The sequence below is a fragment of the Corapipo altera genome, unplaced genomic scaffold, assembly GCF_003945725.1.
Source record: "Corapipo altera isolate COAL_440 unplaced genomic scaffold, ASM394572v1 0, whole genome shotgun sequence".
NCBI classification, from domain to species: Eukaryota; Metazoa; Chordata; class Aves; order Passeriformes; family Pipridae; genus Corapipo; species Corapipo altera.
Window position 1 is genome coordinate 62,994,566 of NW_020884872.1, and position 12,298 is coordinate 63,006,863.

The following is a 12,298-nucleotide window of genomic DNA, read 5'->3' on the forward strand; positions in this document are numbered from 1 at the left end:
GTTAACAAAAAGCATGTTTCTTCCCACGTGAACCATTATATATTCTAAATAAGACAAGACAATCCAATTAAAAAACAAATTAATAGACGGAAAGAAGCAAATACCCATACAGAAGACCCATACGAACAACTCTGCCAAGCCAGACACAGAAAAAGTTGTATAATCCTTTTTAGATCATGTCCCATCATAAGCAGTCCCAACGTTTCTTCTGCATTATCTTGAACTAAACCCAAACTAGTTTTCCAAATCATGTGTTCAGTCACTGTCTTATCAGTAACTCTAAAACTAAAGGATGTAAATAGAGTAGAATAGAAAAAAATACAATATAATAAAGTAAGAATTCACAGGTCAAGCTGCACGGATCAAATCAAAATTCAAGACTGATATCAGTAATTACTGAAGAGTTAGCCTTCTTTCAAAAAAGCACAAGTAAACGAATGTTGTGCTTTCTTCTGTATACTCTACAGATACAGAAAAAATAACCAGAGGGCAGCAAGGAAGAAAGTTTACAGTACAGTGGACAGAAGTAGTAGCACGCAACTAAAAATATAAATGTTTTCTGGTGAACAAACTTACATCAAGATGCCTAACTCCCATTATTGATCACCCTGACAAAACAGTTTAAAAGATCAAAGAGTTAGAGAATATTTCAAAAATAAAAATTGAAAAAAATTTTTACCATTTAACATTAGAAAATAAAGGGAACTGCTCTGCACTACATTTAATTTATCTTCTCTTAGAATCACCTTGCATAGGTCAGAGAACTCTGTTAAAAAATAATAAAACTACAGAAGATATATAATCAATGAAAAAAAAGAAAAAATTACAATCATTCACTAATGCATACACATTCATTAACTGGAAAAACTTGAACCATTTACATCTACATATCCATTAATTTTAATCCATTAAGAAATGAGAATATGATTAATCTCTGCAATATGTGTTAATGATGTTACCTGACAGGATTACTAGTCAAGGACACACGAAGAGACTCTAAGCAAGTGACTAGTCTTTCATCTGTTGACCCAGATTTTAAATCCTGAATAAACTCTTGGGGTGAAATCTTCCTACTGTTCTTGAGACTTCCCTGAAACACAGAAAATACATTAGTCTTTTATTTGGTGCATATAGAACTCAAATAAATTATTAATGGCTAACCTTAATTTCTGTTCCTTGAAAAATATATAAAGTAGACCTAAATGTGTAACTGATCTCTATCTGCTATATGCCAAATGCTGACTAAATTTTGGTCATCTTATGAACAAATTTTTAATCAGTAGACAAAAGTAGCAAGCATCAAATGTACAAATTTATCACGCATGCACAGTGAAATACAATCGTCGTAATGAATGGATTCTGTTTATGCATTGCAAACACCTTAATTTTCAATTTTCAACAGAAGAAAAAATCAGTTCTGAGGTTCTCTGAAGAGATCATAAGGCACAGGTCCCGAAGGGTGACTGCAGTCACAAGACTACAGCACACCAGAAGAGTATTCAGAGTGTTACTGTAGTAACTTCTGTTCTTGCAGACAGTGTTGTAAAACACTTCTCTCTTCAGATGAGGACTATATGAGATTGGCTAGCTTTGGCTCTAAGGGTTAAAGCAAAAGAATTTAAAAAACAAAAATGAAAAAAACACATAAAAAGAGTCCTTTAGAACTAAAATTCTAAAGTTGAACCTCGGCTGTTCATTTGTTGTGTTGGCCATCTGTAAGAATGCAGCGCAACACAAATATGACTATTGATGTAATAGCATAAAGGACAGTTACTCAAACCTTCAGGTTTGGATTTTGCCTTGTTTTTTGGGTTTTGCTCTTTTTGGCAGGTGGGGAGGCAAATGAGGATGTGGAGAACAGAGAGATAAAAAGGAAAGTGCAATAGCAGGTTCATGCAGCATAACAAAAGCAGTTTCATGCAAACAAAAGACTTTCTGTTCCAAGCAATACAGCCTGAAAGACGCTGGCTTTGACTCATCACTCTATCTGTCTTGCCAATTGTTGATTAAAATAAATACAAGAGATTAATGACTTTTCTGAAAGATATATAGTATCTGTTGTTTTAAAAAAAGTAATGGTTCCACTGAACTAATGAAGTTCTACAATTTGCAAGTAAATGGGGAAATCTGAGGCATTGACCCAATTAGTAAGAGTATCCTTCTCTCCTTTTTTTGAGTATAGTAAAGACAAAATTTGTAGACATTGAAAAATAAGAAGTCAACTCCACCTAATATCCATTTCACATGAAGGATATTTTCTACAGAACATATCTAAATTCAAAGAAAGAGGCATACAATGTTGCATACAACCTATATTTGCATTAATTCATTGCAAGACTCCTTTTTTTGAGAGCAGAAGCACAACTGTCATGTTGCACCAAAGAGACTTACTAAATAATTCTTGACTAACTAGTGGCTTAAGTCAGGAATTGAAGAGAATTAGACTTGCAGTGCAATAATAACTTGAAACTATTCACTGTAAATAGTGATGTGGTCTCATTATGTTATTATAGATAGCTTCATACAGATGATGTTTTCTCACTTTGGAAGATCCTCAGGAAATATTGAGAATTAAGCTTTTCTCCTTATGAAGTTTCTATGAAATAGTTTCTAGTAGAGAAGTGAAGTTAAAAGCTGGGAAGCATGGTTGACAGACCAGGCTGCTGATCTGCCATTCAGAAGGACATCAACAGGAATTTCAGGGAGGTCCACAACAGAAAATGGTAAACCTTGAACCTGAGGAGGAATAATCTTATGCACCAACATGTGTTGGGGTCAACCAGCTGGAAAGCAGGTTTGTAGGAAAATAGGGGTTCTGATGGATGACAAGTGCATGGACGGTAAGTGCATCACCAGCTAGTCAAGCGAGATTGTCCTTCCACTCAGGTAAGCAGTGGTGAGCATCTGGAGTACTGTGTCCAGTTCTTGGCTCCCCAGCACGAGAGAGACATGGACATATCGGAATGAGTTCAGAAAGGGCTACGGACACAATTACAGGAGAATCTGTAGTACATGGAGAGGCAGATAGAACTCAAATTGTTTAGCCCCGAGAAGAGGAGGCTCAGGGGAACCCTATCAGTGAAAGGTCAAGAAGTAAAAACTGAATTATAGGAAATTGGTTAAAGATTGGGCATAAACAAAACTTGTCCTCTCTTCCCTTGTATTTTTTTAAGTTTGAGGCTGGTCAAGTACTGGAACAGGTTGCCCAGGTGGGCTGTACAGTCTCCTCTATCAGAGATATTAAAAAGGGAATAGGTGAGAGGTAGGACAAGACTATTCCAGAAATCTTTTCCAGTCTCAATCATTCTGTTCTATGGGAACTATAATACTCTCTGCTCCAACTATATTTTCTCAGACTTGATAAACAAATGCTCCAGACACCAAAAAACAAACTACTGCCAGGAATCATCCTGAAAATAGAGCATCTCATATTATATTTTGGAACATCACATGTAGTGCATGGAATGTCATTGCAAACATGCCTCTGAATTAATGGAGATTCCTATTTGTTTAAATATGAGAGCCACTTCCAATAACTATGTTCCACAAAAATACAGATGAGATGTCCAGGAAGAGATGAAGGTTGAGGAGAGAGTCTGGAGGAGAAATCTAGGAAACTCAGAGGAAATAAAAAAAATCCATAACAATAAATGCTTCCACAAACAAAAAGAAACTCAGTGTTTTCAGTTTTCTTTCATGGATCTTCCCAGTTCATCTCTGCATAGATGAGATAGCAAATTAACTAGAGACAAAATGACCACACAAACTCCTAGCATCCTTCATGACAAAGTATTTAACTAAATGTTGCAAAAGCTCTCCAGCTGGAAATTTCAAGAAGTCACAGAAATTCTGCTGGCAGCTCCTGCTGTGCATAGACTTCTTAACAAGCACTACTTGTATGCCTAAGCATATGGATTAATATCCAGGGTGCAGAATCTGTCATTTCCAGTGACTTCTCCCAGCAGTTCCTGCTGTAAAATTGCTTTTGTTTTGATGCACAGTCATATATGACAGTCATATAGACAGGACATACAGTTAAGATGGCTAGAAATATTTTTGAAAGAATTTAATGTAATCAATAGTAATGTGTACAGTGGGAAGGTCACATGGGACAAGAGCCCAGCTGGACTATAAGAATCCACTAGAATGACATTTCAGCGAGCCTCATGTGACCCATCTGAAGACAGTGTCACAAGCAATGGAGACTCACATCAACATCCATACAGTAACCAGTCAGCCTGTCTCAGACTCAGTTCCCCACCTGAGCACTATCCTATGCAATAAACTGTGAATGTCTGTACAACATACCCACAGTGCCAAGTATCACTTACTCATAGTTATGCCACATAAGTTCTGCAACATAATAAGAATATGATACATCTGCCAGTGCTTAAATGAGAGCTGCATTTGGTACCAATTGTGAAACTGATTATATTAGCTATATTTCAGTATGGGAAACGCTGCTTAAGTTCAAAATGCTCAAGCTAACTGAGAAACAGGAAACATCTTGAGGCATCAGTGCCTCTAGAAATCTAATTGCTCAACTGAAGAACAACTGGTTTGTGAGTAGATGCAGCATGAAGTCAGCATTACTTAATCTAGTCAAAACATTACAAGGAGTAATGTGAACAACAAAAACAAAATATTGAGAAGAAAACTCACTTTAAAACCTAGTTTGTGTGTGTTTTGAACATAAAAAATAGCAAGCCTTATGGTAGCGTAACACGATAGCAATGCTGTTTTATTTCCACTTGAGTATTAACTCCATAAAATGGAATTTTCTTTTCAAAATTTTTCCTTTATGCAAGTATTACTGTGGAAAGAGGTGTGTTTTATGAATATTGGAAAGGATTTGTGCATTTCTAAGAAACAGAAATCCTAATACTGAGGTCAGTGGTGAAGCTTTGATTACAGTAGAGTCCAATTTGATCACCAGAGGCTATTTCATTTTCAGTGATTCATTAGAGGTACAGTTCTGTTCTTCATTCATATAGTTTTTAAAATGATAACTGCTTTAAATGAAACCTGCTCAGTACTCTGCATAACAGTTATAAATGAGGATATTTGTCCCAACACAGTATAGCTTAGTATCCATCTCCTTCAAGTTTGAGAATTATGAACTATCAAAAGAAGTTACTGCAGTATCACTCCTAGAGAGTGGGATGGGGTTAGTTGTATGTAACAGGAGCTATATGGTACTGTCACCTGTTCTGAAAAAGCATGACACTCTTTCATGAAGTCAAGGTAAACCAGAAGTTAGCCAAATACTCTGGGTGTGCAGTGCACTATTCTCTCTAGACTAAGAAGGCACTCAGACAATCCAATGAACTTGAGACATGAAAGCCCATGCCAGGAACAAAGTTTTCAAGTGTGAGGGAAGGAATTTCCCATCACAGGAGTTCCAGCAGTAAACTGAAATGATCTGCAGCTCTACTGTATCAAACAGCTGAATCTGTGCCTCACAAAAACAGTTTCTCACAGTTATACAACAGGTGAACGTAACTTCCAGTAAGGACACAACCACAGAAACAGAGTTCAGGAAAGACAAGTTTCCCTGTATGGATTGGTCTTTAGTCATCCCCCACAGCAGAAAGGGGAATACGTGGGCTAGCAGCAGAGGATGGGAACAGAAAGGAAAAAAATGCTGTTGAGAGCTTCAGGAAAACATGCAAGACAACAGGGTGCTGGAACAAATCACTACCCTGGGGGAGGAAACAGACCTATCCTCTTCAACAGAGTACCTTGTACCATGCCATACTATATATATGGTATACTATATATATATATGAATATATATATACACACTATACTATGCTGTTTGGGGCATAGTGTAAGAACCTCCATTGCCAAAACACAAGTGTGATGACATCCAAAGACAAAAGAAAAATTATTTATTGCAAATGGCACTCAGAAAGAAAGATCAATGAAACCTGTTATACAGGTTTCAGTTCTTTCCATGTATTAAGTGCCAGAAAGCAAAAACACGAAAACCTTTCTCTTGAGAAAGAGAGCCTTAACATCACCAACATCAGAATGCTAAGATTCCAGCAGCAGATGTGGATACAGCAACTCTGCATAGCCAGTCATGTCACACTACTTTTAAGATCAAACAACTGAGGTCTTAGAATACATGCAGAGGTTAGAGGTGTCCATGATATATAAACCCAGACATGCTGTTTTGGGTAGACAGAATGTTGTGAGATTTACTAGCCTGAAGTTCCCTGATTTTTAGAGATAAAATATCTCTAAAAAATAAAAAAACAACCAACCTAGACCTAATCTTCTGGTATTAAGGACCTGTTATGCTATAGAAGGACTAGTAGCTTTGAAGAACTCATCCTAGGTAAAACAATCTCCAGGCAATTCAGTCCTGTTCTAGGCGTACCTACCTTCCTAAAAGTGCTAGAGTATCACACTAATAAAGTACATCATTTAATGCAGACAATAAGATAAATATTTCATTTAAATTACTATATTTAATGTTTGCTTTTCTTCGTATGTAGTTATAATTACATACAGGCCATTTTTACTGATATCTCTGGTCACATGCAGCAGTGAGAGTCAAAGACTCAAATGTATGAATTCTAAAACAATCAAAAGATCTGAGAAAAGTATTAGCACTGCAGCATTTAGCACTGGAGTCAGTCCCCACACTGCAAAAACTAAACAGCTCTTCTCATGCCAACTGAATCCTTAAACTGGCCCTTACATACAACTCCTTGTACTGCTTTAAAACAACTAGCAATTATCCCTATAAGTAAAAATGGGCACTAAGTGGCTTTGTGCACATTTTCATTATCAGCTATTACATAACATCACAATATGAATTCTGTATTGAAGTCATTTATGAAAAAGGCTCATCAGTTCAGGAATTAAATTAATTAAGAAATTTAAACAATGCTAGAAAAAAGGTTCACACCAAATATTTGTAAGAAGTTTTCTGCAGAATCTTTCTATCTCCACTAATAGCCGCCTCTTTACCAAAAAGAAATGCTGTTTTGTGTACAGAAGGCACACTTCAAATACAAGTGACTATCTGCCATCATACCTTGTAAAATAATGAGATCGATATAGACATTTTTAAAGTGTATTATAAGAAACAGAAGCTGGTCAAAAGAATATAACATGCATGCATCACTTTTTCTCTCCAATAAGAAATAAGGTAATCATTAAGTCATTTTGGTATACTTCAGAGACATTTACTTACAGACTTTGAAGCAGTGCTAATATACTGCATCACCATTTCTTTTTTGGTATTAAAATCCTTTTCTCTCAATGGCATCTTCTTGTCTTCATTTAAATTCATATCTTCCTGGAATGGGAGAGGAAAAAAATGCCATACAGCAACAGAGTGATTTAAATATGAGAGACTCATATAAATAAAATAAAGACATAAAAATACGAACTTAGGCAACTGAAAGCTGTTATACAAACAACCTTTCATAAATTGTTAATCAAAACCATAAATATCTTTATCCATCTTCCCTTGTAACCTCAACTCAGACTGAAAAAATCCAGTCAGCTATGCTGGGATTAACAAGTGCATCACAATCATTATTAGCACACTCTCTTCTTAGAAATGACCTACAGATTCAGACAAAGTAGTAAACTACAGAAAAGCATTATTAACACTTCCCAAAACATTTATAAGTGTCCTCAAACTAGTATCTTAGGTATTTTTAATGTCAATTTTAATTTGTTCCATAATTCACTTCCTCAGTTCCCAAATACTTAATCCTGGACAGCAGAATCTGGTTTGCACTGAGAGTAGTTCACAAAATAATATTCATCTTTGCAATATGTAAGGCCCAAATTCTTAAAGATTTGATCATTAAATCAACACCTTCAACTGTTATCAAAACTCATCACAATTCATTCACTCCAACAAAAATCCAGAAGTCAAAAAGAGCAGAGGTTCTATACTCAAAGCCACACAGTAGCTATTCACTGTCATTTCTGACACAGGGACTTCTACTGTTCCAGTCTAGAAATATGCTGATCATTGCAATCAGTTGCACATCAATGACAAATGGTATTTCCTATCATTGTGGAGGTGAAAAAATTAAAAATAGTTTTAAGGAACAATTAACAATTTTGGCACACACATATACAAGCACATAGTATGTGCATTACCCAAGCTTAGCAAGAATTACTGCAGTTATTTTCAGCTGAGACTCATGAGGTGAATCCCTACCAGCTTTGGCAGGAGCAATGCTACAAAATCAGTGGGTAACCATCTTGATATCAAAGTTATTTCACCTAGTCAGAAATCAAACACCATAGACAAGCCTTCAAATTTATACTACACTGAAACATAAGTTTCCTTGTCTTTCAATAGTTTTCATGTCAAGTAGAATAGAATCAAGCACAGTTCCTTGAAACATTTAGTTTTGTATAAATCCAACCTGTGAGAAGTCATTGCAGAAAATGCTTGACCACTGTTCTGGTTTCAGTTTGAATAGAGTTAATTTTGGTGAATTTAACTTGAACTAACAGAAAAGCTTTTCACATTATCCTATAGGAGTTGCAAAGTTCATTCTTCTGTTTCAAGCAGTTTCTTTCAGACTTGCTCTTTTAGGTGCTCCGAAAAGTAACTGCTGAACTTAAATAAAAATATCTAACTTCTAATAACAAAAAACACCAAGAGCTAACAAACCTATCACTACAAACTGTATTCCACAATCCTAGATATAACAGCAAGGTAATTTATAGGAAATGTTCTGTGTGTGCAGTCAAAAGTCATTTCCTTGTTCTTGTTTTTAACAAATGAAACATCATTAAAAAAATTGATTTATACTGATTAGAAGCATTCAGCGATGCAAGTGGCAAGTCAGTTGCGGCTGAGTTTATAAAATACTTCAACTCCATCCTTGTATTTCTTAAATAATTAAAATATACTCTATAGGTGAATTTTCCTCTTGGAAAATAAGAATGCATCATTTCACATGGATATTTTCCTAATAGCACTCAATGACGTTAATTATTAGCTTTAACTGTCTGGTTTTATGAGCTCTTTCATAATTTTTACTATCAAACCCACACAGGATGCCACTGCATAGAATATTGGGACAAGGAAGTATGCATCCAGAAAAACCCAAAGTGTAAAATAACATGTTCAGTAAACCCTCAGAATTTAAAAACTTCTCCCTTCAATACTACTACATTAACTATTTTTATTTTGTGCAAAATTAGCTCTAAAAGTCTGCATACAACATTCACCAACGCACCCTCCCCAAATCACTTACTTTGATCAGAACAGCAAACTAGAGGGTACAATATATAATTAGCTATGTAATCTACTGTGACTAAACTAGCTTTAATTCCAGTCCATTCAAATGTGGATAATCTGAAAAATCCTTTCTGTAGTACATGCTATAGATAAAATAACACTGATAAAGTAGCTTATCAAATACAGTTTAAATACTATGTTATTCAATGAAACTAGGAAAGCATTCAGATTTTCCAGATGTCATCATTACTTTAACATATTTTTTGTGAAGTAGTTTTAAAATTGGAATTAATTACTTCAGGATCCATAGATACAAGCATTTCTATTTACCTAGACACACAATAGTAGGTTTCTGAGGATTTATTGAAAGTTTCTATTTTTTATGGCATAGTATTAACATCACAGACTATCCTGCATCAGAATTTCTGTGGAATGGCAGAGAAATACAACCTATACACAGGGGAGTGTAGGGAGGGAGGCACACCTTCAAGTTTTATTAAAAAACTGTCCCATTTCCTAACTTTTGAATAACAATGATTCACTATGAAATTTCTAAGAGAAGCAAGACATCAAGGTATACCAATAAAAACAGACCATGTGAAAACGAGTACCAATACAAAAGTTGCTAACACAGTTAATTACTCCTCTTCTTCACCAGTTTAACCATGTAAATCCTGAATGCTATCTCCCACTTAAAGTTCTCCAGAGTTCTACAAAAGCATCATAAAACTAAGCTGCCATTACTGAGTACTAGGAATTACAAATTCCACACAGGTACTTCTCTCATAGTACATTTCATTTCCTCCACATCCCTGCCTCTGGTAGTCCCTTTGTGTTTCTTGAAAATTACTTGTTACTTGCTGTGAGACAGAGAAAGAAATAATAATCTAGGTATTACTCTCCTTGTTAACATTCTCTTGTGCTCTTCAGATTGCAGTCACTCTTTTCACATGGCCATTTCATGTTTAGTTTTCAATTGCTCAAAATGTCACCATCATGATAAAAAAAATTCAACCTACTGAGGTGGTACCAATGCCACATGACCTTTGTGACTGCTCTTTTGTAGCACAGTAACAATGACAGCTAAGGAAAGAAGCAAATTTGAGACTGCATTTCCAGATAAATGTTGCTTTGGAGGCAAGAACCTTAAGTCTTTATTTTGTGCAAGAGTGACATGGAATATAAATTCAAACCAAAATCCTGCTGTGACATTTAGAGGTATAAAATCCCTTTGTAAAAGTTTCAGGTCATCTTAAAAGGAAGCAGCATTCCCCATTTCTTGGTCCTCCTCAAAATGTGTTACATAATCTCACTTCCAATAATTAGAAACCTTTAATTTCCATTTTAAATAAACCTGGAGCAAAAGTTTGTAGAAATAATTCCAATAATTTATTCCCTGAGAAACACTCTAATCACATAATTACAACTCACAACACCAACAATATTAATAATTCATGTAAAGATTAGAACACCTGCACAAAAGAGGGCTCTGCCTATCAATTAGCCACATTGTAATTCTTTAAGTAAAAGAAATGAGTGTAAGACTCTTACCATCATTTTTTCAAACAGTGCTATGATTTCTCTTTCTGACAGTGGTTTTGGAGTAAAATCCTCTGGATCCATAGATGTGGATGACCAATCTGTAGAATGTGACTGCTTCATATGCGGTAGAGGAGGTCTTTCTTTTTTACTTTTTGGAATTCTTATACTGGCAAATCTATCCAACTGAAAACATAAAAGGTATAACATATCACGTATTGCTTCATTTTATATAACCCTAACTAACATACATGTTCTTGGAAGCTAAACACCCTTATTCTTCTGTGGTAGCTTGCCTGTTATTTAACTGTTATTTTTGAGGGTTTTCCTAAAGATACATATAACAGTCAGTGGCCTTAGCACTTGAGTTAACAGCCAGAATCCCATTACGTTATAGAGAAATTGTGCAGAACACAACAATTTTACAGAAAGTTTGGAGGAACAGATATATACAAAACCAATTTATGAAGAATTCTTTCCAACCATTACATGGAGAATGTAAGAAAGCAGGCTTATTTCCCAAAAACATAGTTTAGAAGTTGTTTTTGTCACTCTGAAACAGCTGTACTCCTGACATGCCAACAGAGTACATAGATATGCAAAAAAACTACTTGTTATTAAAAGACAAGTTAGCATAACTAAGACACTGTTCTATTTATGTTTCATTTCCATCATGTTATACAAAACTTAGTGCCTTTCTTTGTTCCAATTATTTAGAAATTCATTTAGGAGAAGCATAAAAACTCCTTTATTAATGCTAAGTAGGGTACACTTATGATTTCATGAATAATCCTTATGACTAATCAACAGCCCAAGTCAATTGCTCTGGTGTTACTCTTTCAAGGGACAAAAAAAAACTCCTTCGAAAAGTTTGGTTGTGGGGCTTTTAACTGGTTAGATATTTATCAACTTTTCCATAAAGACTTGCTAAGTGAAGCTTCACACATATTCAGTTCTAGAGCTTGTGTGTTTTAATGTACACACAAGGATCAACAATGCAAAAGCAGCTGACATATGTAATGAGATGCGCTAAATCTTAATCATCTTTGTAGCAGCCTTTTGAACAGATGTGAACACCAGTATAACATTTGTCAACACAGAAGTTACAGTAACATTTGATGCATAAGAGATTTTGAACAAGATTTCAACCATATCAATAGACATATCTTGAAATGCTATGCAAAAATATTGAGGTTTCAATATATCTTTAAGATAAGTATCTTGAGTTATCACTTAATGAGTACATCAAGGTTACCAAACTAAACGGTAAGTCAAATTATTATAGCATCTGTGGAATTAAGATCAGAGAGAGCAAATAAACTTAGTAGCAAAAATTGAGTACAAGTGTTACACTCTAGCCAGAGCAAGAATTGACTATCAGTCATCCAAGAAGAGAGGTATAGAAGAAAACAAAAAGACTTTAATTTTTCCTGTTCAAAATTGAAAAGGAACAGTTTTTGGAACATAGAAATAGATTGTAAGCCACTTACATACAGATGGTTGTAGAACATGCAAAAGTAGAAAATTAAT

General features: G+C 35.1%; 1 protein-coding gene across 3 annotated transcripts in view; it reads right to left on the minus strand.

The window, feature by feature from the left end:
* The window catches only part of DIAPH3 (diaphanous related formin 3), a 199,533-nt gene that overhangs the window by 167,356 nt on the left and 19,879 nt on the right, over window positions 1-12,298 (minus strand). For all 3 annotated transcript variants that reach the window (XM_027650314.1, XM_027650305.1, XM_027650298.1), the window contains 3 exons: window positions 10,781-10,954; window positions 7,208-7,312; window positions 960-1,090 (listed from right to left, as the gene is read on the minus strand). In XM_027650314.1, coding sequence (XP_027506115.1) covers window positions 960-1,090; window positions 7,208-7,312; window positions 10,781-10,954 — 410 coding nt within the window. The remainder of the gene's footprint in view (window positions 1-959; window positions 1,091-7,207; window positions 7,313-10,780; window positions 10,955-12,298) is intronic.